This window comes from Callorhinus ursinus, unplaced genomic scaffold (assembly GCF_003265705.2).
Source record: "Callorhinus ursinus isolate GAN/ISIS: 27379988/994484 unplaced genomic scaffold, GSC_fseal_2.0 scaffold6, whole genome shotgun sequence".
NCBI lineage: Eukaryota > Metazoa > Chordata > Mammalia > Carnivora > Otariidae > Callorhinus > Callorhinus ursinus.
This window is the reverse complement of record NW_027397068.1, coordinates 6,672,876-6,690,979: the sequence shown is the minus strand read 5'-3', so window position 1 is coordinate 6,690,979 and position 18,104 is coordinate 6,672,876. Positions and strand designations below refer to the sequence as shown.

The 18,104-nt window shown below is 41.5% G+C and overlaps 1 protein-coding gene across 3 annotated transcripts in view; it reads right to left on the bottom strand.

The window, feature by feature from the left end:
* Positions 1-4,756: 4,756 nt before the first annotated feature.
* MRAP2 (melanocortin 2 receptor accessory protein 2) overlaps positions 4,757-18,104 on the bottom strand; it is a 48,821-nt gene continuing 35,473 nt past the window's right edge. For all 3 annotated transcript variants that reach the window (XM_073893478.1, XM_025859985.2, XM_073893477.1), the window contains exon 4: positions 4,757-6,336. In XM_073893478.1, coding sequence (XP_073749579.1) covers positions 5,943-6,336 — 394 coding nt within the window. In that variant the 3' untranslated portion in view covers positions 4,757-5,942. The remainder of the gene's footprint in view (positions 6,337-18,104) is intronic.

The window sequence follows — 18,104 nt, the reverse complement described above, 5'->3', positions numbered from 1 at the left end:
ACACACACACACACACACACACACACACACACACACACACACACACACTAAGAAGAGCTGGAAACAATTGGCTGTAAGAAGTAGCAAACCCAAAAGAACCCCAGGATGATTAGTAGTCCAGAGCCTAAAATTATGAAACAATCTAAAAGAGAGCATAAAATGAGTATGGCTAAATAATTTTTTTAAAAAATATATATAAAAAATAGAGATAGATGTAAATCATAGCAAATGTAATGAAAAAATCAGGACCTCATGAGAAAAGAACAGATCAATTTTTTTGAAAGAGCCAAACAGGGGCGCCTGGGTGGCTCAGTCGTTAAACGTCTGCCTTCGGCTCAGGTCATGATCCCAGGGTCCTGGGATCGAGCCCCGCATCGGGCTCCCCGCTCAGCGAGAAGGCTACTTCTCCCTCTCCCACTCCCCCTGCTTGTGTTCCCTTTCTCGCGGTGTCTCTCTCTGTCAAATAAATAAATAAAATCTTTAAAAAAAGGAGCCAAACAGAACTTATGGAAACAATATATATAACAATTGATACATAAATTCAATTCAGTGAGTGGTTAAACAACAGACTTTAACTTTCAGTATCAAGTATGTTCATTAAAATTCAAGAGTAATCTCTAAAATACTTTAAATAAATATACAAATGAATGAATGAATGAATGAATAAATAAAATACTTCTTTAAAAAGAGAGTAAAAACAACTACAATGGAATTAAAATTTTTAAATGAGAGAGAAAGAATAAAAGCAAATGAGCCACAATGGAGTATGCAGAATAGACCAATCACTATTTTAAGTGCTTTACATGTTTTATCACTTAATGCTTACAAAGTTTTAGATGGATGTTATCCCTTTTTGAATATGAGGAAACAGTCTCAAAGGGGTTAGGTACCCTGGTTACGACTCTACAGTTAGCAAGTATGGAACCAGTCCAAATAGACTATTTCTAGACCCCATGCTCTTGACCACAGCTGCATGAGATGAAGCAAGAAAGGAGAAAAGCAGAGCAAAGCAAATAGAAATCACAAAATGAGATGCTAAAAATAAAACATCATCAGTAATCACAATACATTTAGATGGAAAAACCATGCAAGTTAAAAGATAAATTTACAGATTTCATTCGCTTTCCATAAAACCAGATTGAAAGTTAAAAAGAATGCATAAACAGGTCAAAAGTTAGAGACAGAAAAAAAGAATCAGATAAATAGTAACCAACAGAAAGGGGACCATTCAAGCCTTCCACAGGTTCTCAATTTCTTGGAACCCAGTTTGGTCCTCTGCTTGGCAGCCCTGCATCTGAACAATATACCAGATCTCCCAGAGCCTTAGTTCTTCCGCCTGTAAAACAGATCTAAGGAACAGTCCCTCTCTCCCTTCAGCCAATTTTTATGGACTGCCTACTGTGTTTCAGGCACTGGTTTAGCCCTTGCAGAGCTTACGTTGTAGCAGGAAGAGCACAGAGGAAACCACGGACATAATAATCATGTAAATTGTATAGTATGTAGGAGGAAACCACGGACATAATAATCATGTAAATTGTATAGTATGTAGGTGATAAGTACTGTAGAGAAAGAAAAAGCGTATGATCAGGGAGATGGGGGTGCTGGACAGGAATAAGGGGAATGCAGTGCCCAGTCTGGAAGCATGACCAGCATCAGCCTCATTCAGAACGTTGAGGAGGGGGTTATTACTTTGCTAGGGCTCCAACAAAGTACTAAAACCGGGTGTGACCTCAACACCAGAGATTTGTAGTCTCTCAGTCCTGAGGCTGGAAGTCTGAGATCAGGTGTCAGTGGGCTTGCTTCCTTCTGAAGGCTGGGAGGGGTGTCTAGTCCAGGCCTCCCTCCTTGGCTTGTATTCTCCTGATTTGTCTTCACGTTGTCTTCCTCTTCTGCATGTCTGTGTCCAACAGTTCTGTTTTTATAAGGATACAAGTCATATTAGCTGGGGGCCCACCCTCATGACCTCATCTTAATGAATTACATCTGCAACAACCCTGTTTCCAAATAAGGTCACATTCTCAGGTTTGGGGGGTTAGGACTTCAACATGTGAATTTGGCGGGTTAGGAGGGGGTACAATTTGACCCATAACAGGGGGCATTTGGAGGAAAAACTTTCAAGAGATGAGGGAGTGGGCCAAGTGGATATCTAGAAGGAAAATGTTCCAGATAGAGAGACTGGCCAGGGCAACAGCCCCCCTTGTTACAGAGGAATGTCTGACATTTTCAAGGGATAGCAGGGAGGCCAGGCTGGAGCAGGATGAGCAGGGGAAGAACAGTGGATGAGATGAGTATGGCTGCGGGACAGGGGAGGAAAGCCTTGAGGTCACTGTAAGGACTCTAGCTTCTTTGCTGAGTGAAATTGGAAGCCATTGTAGGATTTGGAGCAGAGAAGTAACCTGACTTATATTTAAAAGGATCATTTAAGTCTCTGTGTTGAGAGTTTTCATAGGAGGATTACAAAAATTAAGTTACTGGAGAGGCTGCTTAGAGCCCAAAGATGTCATCCATTACTGTTTATAAGGGTTTATAAGGGTGCTGGTAGGGTCCCACCCAGATTTCTTTACTAGCCCGTGTGTTGGCCCACTCATGCTCCCTTCTCTAGAGAATTGCCCTTGGTCAAAGCAAAAGCCACCTGCCCCTGACCAGCTTGGAGTTACAAAAGGTCATGTCCCTGCCTCAAGAGGGAATGATGCTGTGGTGCAATTTGTGCCTCCTGTCTGATGGAATGAATACATGTGACATGTTGAGGAGGCTCACAATGTTCTTGAGAATATTACACCTGCTGAAACATTGCCAACTCTTGGGCTTTAAGGCACAGAGAGAAGACAAGATGAAAGAAGGCTGTCAGACCCCCAAAAGTCTACATGCAGGAAACAGGTGGATAAACTACTCAGTTATAAATACATTCAAGAAAAAGGAAGGATAATTGCAAGGGCAGAGCTGCAGGCCCAGAGGGCGAAGCCATGAGCCACAGAGGATTATTTCCAGGACTTGCAACTGAATGGAGTTAGCCCAATTGAATTTCAAAATTGCTTAGGATTGATGACTCCTCGTTTTCCTTCCAGTTTCTCCCTTTTGAACAGTAATGTCTATAACTGGTATGCTGTGCTTGTCCCACCACTGCATTTGGGGAACAAAATACTTGTTCTCTAGTTTTACAGGTCCACAGAGAGAGAATTTTTCCCCAAGATGGATTGTACCCAGGGTCTCACCCATACCTGACTTAGATAATTAAGATGATGAGACTGGGGGACACCTGGGTGGTACAGTCGGTTAAGTGTCTGCCTCTTGGTTTCAGCTCAGGTCATGATCTCAGGGTCATGAGATTGAACCCTGCACTGGGCTCTGTGCGCACTCAGCACAGAATCTGCTTGAGATTCTCTCTCCCTCTCCCTCTGTTCCTTCCATTTGTGCTCTCTCTCTCTCAAATAAATAAAAATACATCTTAAAAAAAGAGGACAAGATTGGGACTTTTGAGTTAATAAAATTTAGACTATATATTGGACTTTGAGTTGATGCTGTAATAATTGAAACTTGGGAGGCATTGGGATGAAGTGAATGTATTTTGCATGTGAGGTGCACATGAATCTTTGGGGCCAAATGGAAGACTGTAGTAGGCTAATGGTCCCCCAAATATGTCCATGTCCTAGTCCTTGAACTTGTAAATATACTACCTTATGTGACAAAAGGGATTTTGCAGATATAATTAAGAATCTCAGGATGGGAGGTTATCATGGGTAATCCAATGCAATCATAAGGATCATAATAGGAGAGAGGCAGGATGGTCAGAGACAGGGATATAAAGTAGAAGCAGAGGATGCAGTGCTGCAAGGCCATAAGCCAAAGTGTGAGCAGCCTCTGAAAGCTGGAAAAGGCAAGGAAGTGAGTTTTTCCCTAAAGCCTTCAGGTGGAACACAGTCTTGATGACACCCTGATTTAGCCCACTGACACTGATTTTGGACTTCCGTGCTCTAGAACTATAAGGAAAGTTGGGGTTGCTTTAAGCCACTAAGTGTGTGGTACTAAGTAGCACACTAAGCTGTGGTACTACAGTAGCAATAGGAAATAAATTCAGGAACCAGCATGAACATGAAGCCCATGCTGCTTGCTCTGCTGTCGTGAAGTTCTTTGTCTCTGAGCTGGGAATCTCGTGTCTTTTGTCAGCATCCACAAAACCAGGCCAGGTTAACTCGATGGCTTGCAGGAGGGGTACAATCTTTGACCCTTCATAGTTCTTGACATTCAGTTAATAAAAATGATGGTATGGTCGTGGGTATTTTTCCAACTTCTAGGAATATTCTTCAGCCAACTGACTAATAAATTTACTTCTAAATAAGATAGCACTTAAATAGCTTTGAAGCTTACAAAATAAGAAATAGCCCATGGTTTATATTTGGTTGTTTAAATTATGAATAATAATATTCATATTAGTAAAAGAATTAGTAAAAGAATCAGCATTCTTTAATGCTAATAGGAAGTATCTATTTGTGAGAATGTGTTAATTACAAGAAATATTCCATGCTTTGTTCTACTGTTTAGTGTTAGAGTCTTAAAGAATAATATTTTCCTCAAGAAATATTCTGGGAAAGGGATTTCTTTTGGCAGAATAACTCCTAAATGAAATCTGGTACATGACTCAGACCACTGGGCTCCTAGAGACGATAGAAATTAGGAAGCAGTATAAACATGGAATAATTTTTAAAGGAAATAAAAAATTTAGATGTGTAAAAACAAAGAACCAGAGAAAATTCCTGTGCAATCAAATGCATTTATTTTTTAGCTTAAGCAAGACAGGTGGTGAACAAATTCATAATGAAAATGCCACCCAGAGATTAGCAGCTGGCTGCGCATGCAACCGTGTACGCAAAACCAAGTTTTTCCTAATACCAGTGTGCAGACTGGATTCCTTCACGAAATTAACTCTGTGTTGCACCAGCCCACCCTGCATATCTGTTGGTGGGGAATTCACGACCCATTCACCACCTCAGCTCAAAGCCCACACAGAAGCCACATGACCATCACCTACACATCTGCCAAGTAAATAGCATGGCAAATAGCACTTTTCTTGTCCAGTAGCCAACAACACAGAAATGTGACCAGACATACATACACCAACACAGAGACACAAAATGCACATGCCCTCACTCAGCTGACAACTTTCCCTATATTTCTGGAGACAAGAATGTCATGCAACATACCACGGATTGGTTCTCATCCTGGGGGGGCAGGGGCCAAGGCTGTCTCTAGGTTTTAGTGTGAGTGGCTTGAAGTTCTCAGAAGAGCTATTTCAGCACAACCAACAGAAATGTTGGCCACAGTGACTGTGAGATGAGTCTTCTGACAACCCCATAGTTGTTTGGCCCCCTGACAAAAGCTGGGCTCAGTTAAGGGTTGAGTGGAAGGTACAGACATGGGGGATCCTACAAGAGATAGGAGGCAGTGCCCTAGTTTATACTGCTTTATGTACATCCCAGCCTCTTCTGGATTCAAAGTCTCAAATTCACAAATTAGAGCTGAAATGAATCGTGTACTCCAGACTCCTTACGTTACAGTTAACCATGTGGCAGCCCAGAAAAGCAAAGCAACTTGCTAAAGGTAGAGCATGGTAGTGGCAGGACCAGACTGGAACATAGTACGCTAATCCCCACTCAAGAACACTGACACCGAGTATGTGGCCAAATTCTTCAACAACAAGGAGGATGAGACTGTGTAAATACTTTATTCCCCAAGAAACCTGAACTTCTTGTGTTGAATGGCATGGAAACTCCGATTATTCAGCTCTTTTCTGAGGGGGCTCTCTTCTCTCTTTCTTTCTGTCTCTGTCTCTGTCTGTCTCTCATAACCCTCCCATCCACCCATACAAACAATTTTAGTGAATGGAGATTTCTTGGTTTACAAAACAGACCCAACACCTTCAGGAAGACACTTTACAGAGTAGTTCCTCAATCCAGGTCTTTGTGTGAGGTCTGGGAAACTGGCTTATTTTCTAGAACAGTAGGTGGTTCCGAAATCAGAAGATCATCCTCCCCAAAGGAGGAGTTCTGGTCTGTGTTCACAAAGTTGGGGATGTCAAACTTCATAAGCCTGTTCAGCTCCTCCTCTGGCCGCCCATTGCTTCTAATGGCTTCCTGGAGTCGAACACTGCTGTCAAGGGCTGTGGTCTGCTGACAAGCTTTAGCCCTATCCAAGTGTCCCACTTCATTGATGTAGCAATGAAAGAGAGACCTGGATTCCTCATTGCCCTGTCGAGAAAACACCTTATCTGGCTCCAGTGGTCTTCCAAAGTCTGACACAAAGCTATTCATTCTGCATCTCTTCTCTGAAGATTCCGCATTGCTGTAAAGAGAAGGAAAAGAAAACACTGCTTACACACCAGCTCATTCACCTGCAGAAATCATGGTTTTGGGGGGGCGCCTGGGTGGCTGAGTTGGTTAAGTGTCAGACTCTTGGTTTCAGCTCTGGTCATGATCCCAGGGTCCTGAGATTGAGCCCTGCATCGGGCTCCACACTCAGTGTGGAGTCTGCCTGAGATTCTCTCTCCCTCTCACCCTCTCCCCCCTGCACACATGCTCTCTCTCTCTCTCTCTCGCAAATGAATAAATAATCTCCTAGAAAGTTTCCTTCCATTCAGTTTCTACCCCGTTTAGGTAACACTGCCTTGATTTTGATTTCTATTGATAAGCTTTGCCTATTCTTGAACTTCCAGTCCATTTCCACCTCCTATAGGTAATGTTTTCTTATCACCATAGGCTACTTTAGCCTGTTTTTGAAATTCATACAAATTCATACAATATATAGCCTATTGTGCCTGGCTTCTTTTGCTCAGTATAATGTTTTTTTGAGATCCATCCACGTTGTTGCATATAACAATAGTTTGTCCTTCTTGCTTTCATCATATAAGTACACTACAATTGTTTATTCGTCTCCTCTTAAAGGGCATTTGGGTTGTTGACAGTTTGGCACTGTTGTGATTAGAGCTGCTAAAAACATTCTGGGTTAAGTTTCTTTTCTTTGTAGATATACATTTTTATTGCTCTTCACTAAATACCTAAGAGTAGAATTACTGGGTCACATAGTAGATCTGTGCTTGACTTTATCTGAAACTGAAATTTTCCAAAATGGTTGTGCCATTTTACACCCTCACCACAAAGTACAAGAGTTCCAGTTACTGCACATCCTCATCACCATTTGGTGTTGTCAGTCATTTCAACGTTAGTCATGCTAGTGGGAGAGAAATGGCATCTTGTCAGTAGTTGAATGTGCATTTCTCTGATATCTAGCAATGTTGAGCATCTTTGCATGTGCTTGTTGGCCATTGGTTTATTTTCTTTTGTGAAGTTTCTGTATGAATCTTTTGCACCTTTTAAAAATTGGATTGTTTATTTTTGTTACTGATTTGTGATAGTTTTGTAACACATTTTGAACACAAGTCCTTTGTCAAATGTATTGCAAACATATTCTCTTGATGTGTGACTTGCATTTTCATTTTCTTAAGATGTCTTTTGATGAGTAGAAGCTTTAAATTTCAGTTAAGTTCAAGTTATTAATTTTTTTATTTTATATTTAGTGCTTTTATATCACCTCTACGAAATAATTGCCTACCCTACATTCATGAAAATATTCTCCTATTCTTTCTTCTAGAAGTAGGCTCTCCAATACAATAGCCACTAGCCACAGGTGGCTATTTAAATTTAAATTAAGTAAAGTTAAGTAAAATTTAAAATTCAGTATCTCCATCATATCACCCACATTTCAAGTGCTCAGTAGCTCATTGTGGGCAGGGGTTACCTAACTGGACAGCACAGAGAACAGATACAACATCACAAAAGTTCTCTTGGATAGAGCTCTTCTAGGAGCTTTTACTGTGGGTGTATGATCCATGTTGAGATGGGGTCAAGGTTCATTTTTATGTTTATCCGGTTGATCCAGCATTGTTGTTTGAAAGAGTTCCCTTTCAATTGACCTCAGACACAGTAATAGACAGTAAGAAAAAAATTCCATTCACAATAGCATCAAAAAAATGGAATACAGGCATACCTCATTTTATTGCCTTTCACTTTATTGCACTTCACAGATACTGTGTTTTTTACAAACTGAAGGTTTGTGGCAACCTGTGTCTGGGAAGTCTATCAGCCCCATTTTTCCAACAGCATGTGCTCACTTTATGTCTCTGTGTCACATTTCAGTAATTCTTGCAAAGGTTCGAATGTTTTCATTATTATTATATTTGTTATGGTGATCTGTGATTAGTGATCTTTAATGTTACTCTCCTAATTGGTTTTGGGGCGCCATGAACCACATCCACACAGGATGGCAAACTCAATTGATAAATGTTGTGTCCTGACTGCTTTACTGACTAGCCTTCCCTATATCTCTCCCTTTCCTTGGGCCTCCCTATTTCCTGAGACACAACGATATTGAAATTATGCCAATTAATAGCGCTACAATGGCCCTAAGTGTAAGTGAAAGGAAGAGTTACATGTCTCCCACAATCGAAAGCTAAAACTGGTTAAGCATACTGAGGAAGGTATGTAAAAACTAAGATAGACCAAAAGCTACTCCTTTTGTGTTTAACAGTTAACCAAGTTGTGAATGCAAAGGAAAACGTTCTTGAAGGAAATTAAAAGTCCCTCTTTGGTGCACATACCAATGATAAGAAAGTGAAACAGTCTTAATGCTGATATGGAGAAAGTTTTGGTGGTCTGGATAGAAGATCAAACCAGCCGCAAAATTCCCTTCAACCAAAGCCTAATCCAGAGCAAGGTCCTAACCTTTGTCACTTCTGTGAAGGCTGAAAGAGGCAAGGAGGCTGCAGACGGAAAGTCTGATGTTAGCAGAGGTTGATTCATGATGTATAAGGAAAAAAAGCCATCTCTGTAACATTAAAGTGCAAGGTGAAGCACCGGTGCTGATGTAGAAGCTGCAGAGAGTGATCCCAAAGCTCTAGCTAAGATCATTAATGAAGGTGGCTACACTAAACAACAGATTTTCAGTACAGATGAAACAGCCTTCTGTTGGAAGAAGATGCCATTTAGGACTTTAATAGCTAGAGAAGTCAATGCCTGGCTTCAGAGTTTCAAAGGACAGTCTGATTCTCTTGTTAGGGGCTAACACAGCTGGTAACTTTAAATTGAAGTCACTGGTCATGCACCATTCTGAAAATCCTATGGCGCTAAGGAATTATGCTACATCTACTCTGCCTGTGCTCTATAAATGGAACAACAAAGCCTAGATGACAGCACATCTGTTTACAATATGGTTTACTGAATATCTTAAGCCCACTGTTGAGACCTACTGCTCAAAATATTCTTTCCAAATATTACTGCTCACTGACAATGTACTTGGTCACCCAAGAGCTCTGATGGAGATGCATGAAAACAAAATTCATGTCGTTTTCATGCCTGCTAACACGACATCCATTCTGCAGCCCATGAATCAGGAGTAAGTTTGACTTTCAAGTCTTACTTTTTAGCCCCTGGGGCTGGCAGGGAGAAGCTCCAAGCTAATAAACTTGAGAAACTGCCAAAAAAATAAAAAGTCTTACTTTTTAAGAAATATATTTCATAAGACTATTACCATGACAGATAGTGAATGATTCCTCTGGTGGATCTAGGCAAAGACAAGTGAAAACCTCCTGGAAAGGATTTGCCATTCATTAAAAACCTTCATGATTTATGAAAAGAGGTAAAAAACAAAATCAACATGAACAGGAGTTTGGAAGAAGTCTATTCCAACCCTCAGGGGTTCAAGACTTCAGTGGAGGAAGTAACTGCAGATGTGGTGGAAACAGCAAGAGAACGGAATAAGAGTGGAGCCTGAAGATGGGACTGAATTATTACAAGTTCGTGATCCAAACCTGAAAGGATGAGAAACTGCTTCTTATCGATGAGCAAAGAAAGTGGATTCTTAAGATGGCATCAACTCCTGGTAAAGATGCTATAAAGATTGTTGAAATGACAACAAAGGATTTAGAATATTACACAAGCTTAGTTGAAAAAGCAGCAGCAGGGTTTGCGAGGGCAGACTCCAATTTTGAAAAAAGTTCTACTGTACCTAAAATGCTAGCAAACAGCATGAATGCTACAGAGAAATCGTTTGTGAAAGGAAGAGTCAACTGATGCGGCAAACTTCATGTTTAAGAAATTGCCCAGCCACCCCCGCCTTCAGCAACCACCACTCTGATCAGTCAGCAGCCATCAACACTGAAGCTAGACCCTCCTCCAGCAAAAAGATTACTTGCTAAAAGCTCAGATGACAGTATTCTTTTGGCAATTGAAGTACTTTTAAGTTAAAGTATATATATTTAATTTTTAGACATAATGGTATTGCAGACTTAATAGACTAGTACAATGTAAACATAGCTTTTATATGCTCTGTGAAACCAAAAAACTCATTTGACTCACTTTTATTACAATATGTGCTTTATTGCGGTGGTCTGGAACCAAACCTGCAATATCTACAAGGTATGACTGTACTTGGGAAAAAAATTAACACAGGATGTGCAAGACTATACACTGAAAGTTTTAAAACACTGCAAATGGAGTAAAGGAAGACCTTAGTATATGGAAAAATAAACCATGCTTGTAATTGGAAAGCCATAAAACCATAGACAGAAATTAATGAAGTTTCCTCCTTTCAAGGGCCAAAGGCCCTTCTGTTTTGTCTGCCAATATTTAGTCTCCAATGCCTTCCATTAGTCATTCTTTACATTTTGTCTAAATTTTATAATGGTTATCTGCAAGGTAATTTAAAGCAAGCTACTCTGCCCTTATTGGAACTGGAACCCACCTACCTATCACCTCTTGGCCCTTCATGAATTATATATGGTGCCACCTCCTGGAACTCATATACCAAAGAGCAACTAAAAAGGGGAATCTTGCATTTTCTACAACTGGCCAGGCTTGGAGGCTGCAGGGTCTCAAGTTCCATGGGGAAGACTTCTGCCACTTATTGGTAAGAATGGCTTCAAGGAAAGCCAGTGAAAATATTGCCCCTCAGTGGTTACCCATTTTTTAAAGCAGTCTGGCCCTCGTGAGTCACATCCAAAAATATTCCTATGTATGTAACACAGTGAATATCAAAGGATTCTCACTAATTAGGCAGGGGGTAGTTTGCAGCTGGATGTTGTCTTAATTTTGTTTTTAGGAAAGGACCACCTGCCATATTGTTAAGGATGTCTCTCCAGCCTGTAGATGGACTGGGGACTGCTCTGGGGGTTGTTATGCTCCCAAAGAGAAGAGAGCTAGTTGTGACTTTCTCATCCTTTCAAATTCTGCTGGCATAGAGAAAAACAATGCTCTAAGACACCTATTGGATCAGTTAAGAGAGTTTAAAGTCAACTTGTTCTCCTACAGCTTTAGTTACACCTGGGAAAATGAAAAACAACAAGGGTCAAACATCTTAAATTCTACCTTGATTAAAATTACAGTTAAAGCCAGAAGCTTCAAAAACTGAAACACTGAGAATGAGAAACTTTGAGATGTTTACTGGACTAGTAATTAATACCATGTCATAAGTTATCACAAGGAAAAGAGAGAATACTGAAGAATATTTGTGCTACAGGCTGAATGTCTGTGTCCCTCCAAAATTGATATGTTGAAATCTACTCCCTCATGTGATGGTATTAGGAGGTGGGGCCTTTGGAAAAGGAGACTTAACCTTAATGGATGGGATTATATATATATATATATGTATATATATATATATAAAGAGGCCCCAGGAAGATCCCTCATTCCTTCCTTCATGTGAGAACACAGTGAAGTCTACCATCTATGAGCCAGATACTAAATATGCCAGCACCTTGATCTTGAACTTCCCAGCCTCCAAAAACTGTAAGAAACAGATATCTGTTATTTATAAGCCTTCTAGTCTATGGTATTCTCCTATAGCAGCCTGAACAGATGAAGACAACTTGTCAGAAAATTTAGAATCGCCAACAATTTTAGCATTTTTAAACGTTTTGTTCCATTCCTACCTATTCTATATCTTGTCATCATGAAATTGATGATCCAGCTAGTGTGTTCAAAGAGTTCTCCCATGTCATCTTAACTTTTTAAAAATTACAATAGTTTATTCTGATAGGAAACTGAACCATGAAATCATGTTTCATTTCTTTGTTTTAAGAGTTTGTTATTCCTCATTTTCATCTTGTTTTAAGAAATATAATTGGGACTTAGCCTGTTTGTTGCAACCTTACTGAACTCCACCAGCCAGAATAAAAAGACTGTTCAGACTGTTCTGACTCTTGATTTTTTCCTTCTTCTCCCCATGGGTTGTGTCATGTATTCTCTGTCCGTGGGGAATTTTCTGTACCTAAACCGAGAGCCTCTAACACCCAGTCCTCTGGTACTGGCACTGATTGGCATTACTTCTATGATACTCCCCTGCTCACAGACTTTCACCAACTCCCCAGACTCTGCCTGACAGCTCAGGCTCCCCACCCTTGCATCAGCCGGTCTTTCTGGTGTGCTCTCCCACCAGTCTCCTCGCTAACCCTACGGTCCAGCCACATGGCACCTGACCATCCCCAGATGCACTCTGGGCTGTCCCTCTCTGTGCTTTGCTTGTGCTGTTCCTCCTGCCTGATGGGCCCTTTCACCCCCTCTATCCATCAAAGTCAAATACCTTCTTCACTGTCCAACACAAACCTCACTGTCTCTAGGGAGACTCTCTTATCTCCCAATGGGAAGGAATCTGTCCCTTCTCTCCTGCTGTACTTCACTGACAAGATGCATCTCTTCCTGCCTCTTGGCAGAGCTATCTATGTACAACCCTTCTTCTCCTCTACACTGGTATGCTGTATTTGGTTCATCTTTGCATCTCCCAAAGGGCCTTGCAGTCATTAGACCCTCAGTTGAGTGTCCTGGGCAGCTGTCTCTGTGGGTGCTCCAAAGCCCTGTTCCCATGAAAGACACAGCCACCCCCAGTATTAAGCACAGTGCTCCTTCCTCTGTGACCCAAAAGATAAATCAGGTCAGGCAGACAGAATCTCTCACCTCCATGTAGAGAAGGAAAATACCTGTAATGCCCCAGGTTATTCCTCTAGGGATTTTTTTTCAGATTTATTACAATTTTTTATAAATGAAGTGTTTGCTGCCGTGCTGAGTCTTAGTATACCCATGACTGTCTTCAAGTTTGCCCTGCTCGTGAAAAGAGTTGAGAGACCTCTCAAAATGTCAGGGCTTCCTCGGGAATACACGCTATGTCTGCACTTTGCCCACTAGTTCCTGTGGCCTTGGTCATTATCAAAAACATTGAGCACTGACATTTTCTTGCTATTAGCTTTTAGGTGCACTGTACCCATCCTTTAGTGAGTGCCATATTTGGGTAAATTGCAATTCAAGGTAAAATGTAATTTCCATTTTTAAAAGGTCACAAGCAATTCTGCACTCACTCCCAAATGAAGAACATCCCCACTTGGACAAGGTGCACTTAGCAAATGCTACAAAGAGGAGGGTATTTGAAGCATATGATATCAGGGGTTTGACAGTTTTTTTAGGAAGTCTAAAACATTCAACATAAAAATGTGATCCAAGCCTTTTCTGTTACTCTCTCTGGCAGATTTATGATAATGAGGCTATAATGCTTTTAACAAGACAGCACACAGAGTAAATGGCTCCTTAGCTGAGAAAGCAGGATGAAATGGTTCTTTTATCTTCATTGTCCATAAAGGATCCAGGTAAGAGGGGGTTTTCTCCACCCCCCTCAACACACAACAGCAAATATTCCATAAGCAAAATAATCCCCATTAAAGCTGTTTCTTGGGCCTAAAAGCTTTTAAGGAAGGTGATGTCAGCTTTGTAATAGTCTTTTTTCCTCTGCAGTGTACTTTACTAGTGTTCATGAGTATCTGATTCTCTTCTTCTGGACCCCAGATTACCCTTCTCGGCTGGGGTAGTCCGTGGATGTGGCTAGTTCTGGCCAATGAGCTGTGAGAGGAAGGAATGTGTTCTTCCTGGCTGCAGAACAGAAGCGCAGGTGTGAGATCTACAGATGCTCTTCCCTGTTATAGTAACCCAGGAGGCTGAGTGTTGCGGACGGTGCAGATACAAGTCGAGAAGCTTCTATCCATCCATTGCTGACCCTCAGCAAACATGTAGCTTGAGTAAGAAATAAACGTGTGTTGTGTCATACTGAGATCCGAGGAGCTGTTTGTTACCATCTCATAACCTAATCTGATTATTACACATTCTCACTCTTCACAAAAGCCATTGAGAAGTCAGTGACTCCAGAATTGAAATTCTTATGCTAATATGATCCCAATTTGAAATCCTCAGGAAAACAACTTGCCCATTTTATTGTGATGTCATTGGCTCTGTGGATCTCAACTCCTACCATCCAACACTGTTAAATGAAGGTCCAGCCAGGGATAGCAAATATATAGTCTCTCTTGGGTAAACTGGGATTGATTCCTGATGGCTGCCCAAAGTGACGTTTTGGTTTTTTTGTGTTTTGTTTTGTTTTTTAAGATTTATTTCTTTTATTTTGAGAGAGAGCATGTGTGAGCCCAAGTGTGAGCGCAGTAGGGGAGGGGTAGAGGGCGAGAAAGAATCTCAAGCAGACTCCCCGCTGAGCGCAAAGCCCCACTTAGGGCTTGATCTCAGGACCCTGAGATCATTAGCTGAGCTGAAATCAAGAGTCAGACGCTTAACCGACTGAGACACCCAAGTGCCCCCAAAGTGACGTTTTGAAAACAATTCTAAGGCCAAGTCTGGGCTCTGTAGGTAGGTAGCACAGTTGATTAGTGATGTCTGTTGTGGGCGTGGGCACAAGGAGGAGAGGCATGGGTTATCGTATCCACCATCCTTGTATCTTACTACTTTCGAGGAGATTCACATCCTGTCCTGAAATAACCTCCATGGAGAAAAAGAGTTACACAGGAGACTCAGCACTAGTCCGTTCTGAACTTGCAGACTTGATCAGGGATCTTAACCAGAGTATCAGAGTCATATTCCAAAAGGATGCTGCCCGATATCTTACTTGAGGAAGTAACTGTTCTTTGTGACAAACCACCAGAGAGCCTGATACATAAAGCAGTCAGCATTCAGACACGTCAGTCCTAAACCACCACCAAGACTCTCTACTTAGCCTCCTTTCTAAAATCATCCCATTTGCCTGAGAGACACACCCAAGATGAGGCTGGGATAGAAGACTCCCAAGTGCAGATAAAATGTGAATGCATAGGGCGTGGCTGTCCCATGGGAGCATGGGTTTCTTGTTCTTCTCCCTCCTCCTGTTTACCTAGACCCCCAGCTCTCAGCAGGACCGCCACCAGCACACCAGGGATGGACAAACCTTTGCTGAGTACCACTGTGAATCCAGCCTGTGAGCCATTCCACAGCATCAGCTCATTGAACCTTTACAATAATCCTAGGAGGCAGATACTATTTTATTTTTATAAAGGTGGAATCTCAAGCAAAGAGAAGTAAAGGATCCAGCCCAAAGTCTCAGCAAGTCAATCTGGAAATGTTTGACTCCAGAGCCCATGCATGGTTGAGGATGTGATAGAAGGAAATGAATTGTGATTGGTTGCTAGAATCTTTAGTTCAGGAGAAGGAAGAGATTAAAAATTACCAATATGAGATCATTTCGTGTAGTGGTTAAAATAACAGGAGCTTCAGAGTCAAAGAGGCTTTAGTTTGAGACCTGGACCAACAGTTGTTTTTACCTGTGAGACCACAGACAAGTGATTCATTTTTCTCATCTGTAAAGTTGGAATGCTTACAGGATTTACTTCATCTTCCTGTGAGGACTTAGTGAGATTATACATATGAAGTGATTAGTAGACTCTAGCGTATGGTAAATATTTTTTTAAAAAAGCTCTTACTATTCTCAATGATTTATCATTCTTTCCTCCATGCCTAATTATCACATGGGGAAGCTTAAATTGGTTGTTTTATATTAAAGTTGACTGAGTGGAAAAAATAGTGTCTCTTTTAGAGAAAATTTCTGCCAAATAAATGTCAACTTTACTAAGATCTAAAAACCTTTTTAACTGATCCACTTAGGGATTTTGCCTCATGTCTGTTTCTTTCAGTTTTCTATTATGATATAGTGCAACCAAATACTATATCTTATATTGCTTCAGACTCAAAAAAACATTTACAACATGGCCCTGAGGGCTGATTCATTATTTTATGAAAGTCAAAAAAGGTTAGACTTTCTCCTTAACCTCATTAAAAGTATAGAGTTACAATAACCGCTGTTCCTTCACTGAGATTATTCAGAACCACCATCAAAAGAAAAACCATCTAGCAGTAGAACTGAACTGCCAATTGAAAGCCTGGAAATACAAGCCTCAGTTACCCAGGGTCACCATGATGTATTAAGGAAATATATCAGTCAGGGCTCCAGAGAAACAAAAACAACAGGAGTGTGTGTGTGTGTGTGTGTGTGTGTGTGTGTGTGTGTGTGTGTGTGTGTGTCTAACTACTGAGAGAGAGAGAGAGAGAGAGATTTATTTTAAGGAATTGGTTCATGTGATTGTAGAGGCTAGCAGCAAGTCCAAAATCTGCCAGGTAAGCTGGCAGGCTGGAGCCCCAGGGAAGAGTTGCAGGGTGAGACTGTGGGCAATCTGCCAGAATTCCTTTTCGCCTGAGAGACATCATTCTCTTTCAAGGAAGGTCTTCCAATGATTGGATGAAACCTACTCGCATTATGGAGGATGATCTGCTTTACTCAGAGTCTACTGATTTAAATGTTATCTCATTAAAAAAATAAATGCAGAAACAGAATAATATTTGATCAAATATCTGGGCATCATGGCCTCGACAGGTTGATGCATTAAATTAATCATGACCCGAAGTCATGTTTTATTTGGGGGTAGGGTGTTCTCAAGCATAAAGATCACCTGCATCCTAGGGCGCCTGGGTGGCTCAGTCGTTAAGCGTCTGCCTTCAGCTCAGGTCATGATCCCAGGGTCTGGGGATCGAGCCCCACATCGGGCTCCCTGCTCAGCGGGGAGCCTGCTTCTCCCTCTGCCACTCCCCCTGCTTGTGTTCCCTCTCTCGCTGTCTCTCTGTCAAATAAATAAAAATCAAAAAAAAAAAAAGATCACCTGCATCCTATATCAAGGAAATACATCCCAATAGTCCTGCAAAAATCCATGTGTCCCTTTGAAGAAAAGGAAGATAATAGTGCTGTTATTCCCTGACCACTCTATAAGATGTTGCCTAATCTGAGTCTGTCCTCTGCTTTTCTTACCACTGTTGCAACCCACACCATATCTTCAAGTTCCCTGGGCGAGTATAATAGAAGCAAAGGCATGTACAGATTTTATGATGACACAGAAGAAAGGGAAGGTCCCTGTCTTTTTAGTGGCTTTTTAGTGGCTGTTAAAGAGATTCTCAACGAGATGTCTCCATAGGCTTCAATAAGATGTTATTTTCCTTTCATTTAAAATGTGTTTAATTTTTTTTTCTACACCTTAATGTCTGAAAATAGCTCAGTGAAGAGTAGAACTGCTCCCTTTATCCAGGCACTTGTTAAGAGTGTGCAAGTGCAGGCTGAAGACTGAACAACAGCCGCTGGAGAGAGCGTGGTGAGATATAACAATGAGAATCCTGTTGCCCAGCTATGAGGAGTAAGAGACTGACCCGATGTAAAATGGTAGGATTTGAGCTTCATGTCTTCCATTTACTCTCCCATGTCGCCCTCCGTCATTCCGCCTGCTGCTGTGTGCTCTGTGCCCTAGAAAACTGACCTCTGATGGAGCCTGGCTACTGTGCCACTGCGGTCAGCCAATGACAGCAATGGGGAGAGGTGGAAGGAAGAAGGAAAATAAGGACTTGGTATTTATTGTGAGGCTCCCTCCCTGAGAGGGCCCATTGGGCTAGCTGTCAACCCAAAGTCACAGCTCCTTTCAGCCACCCTCCGCACAGGACTCCTGGGTCCCCTTCAGATCTAGGCTAGTACCTGCTCCTCCGTGTGGCCAGCCCGGGGGGTCCTGCACTCTCAGTCAGGCTATCCCCTCATCTGGCCACAACTCCTGCAAAAGCTCTTCCAATTACCTAATTTGAGTGTGTCATCTCTGCTGGCTGGGACTGACTTAAAAGGTACTCCACATGTTATTTCTTGCTTTGTCTGAAGAGTTGGGATAATAAAAA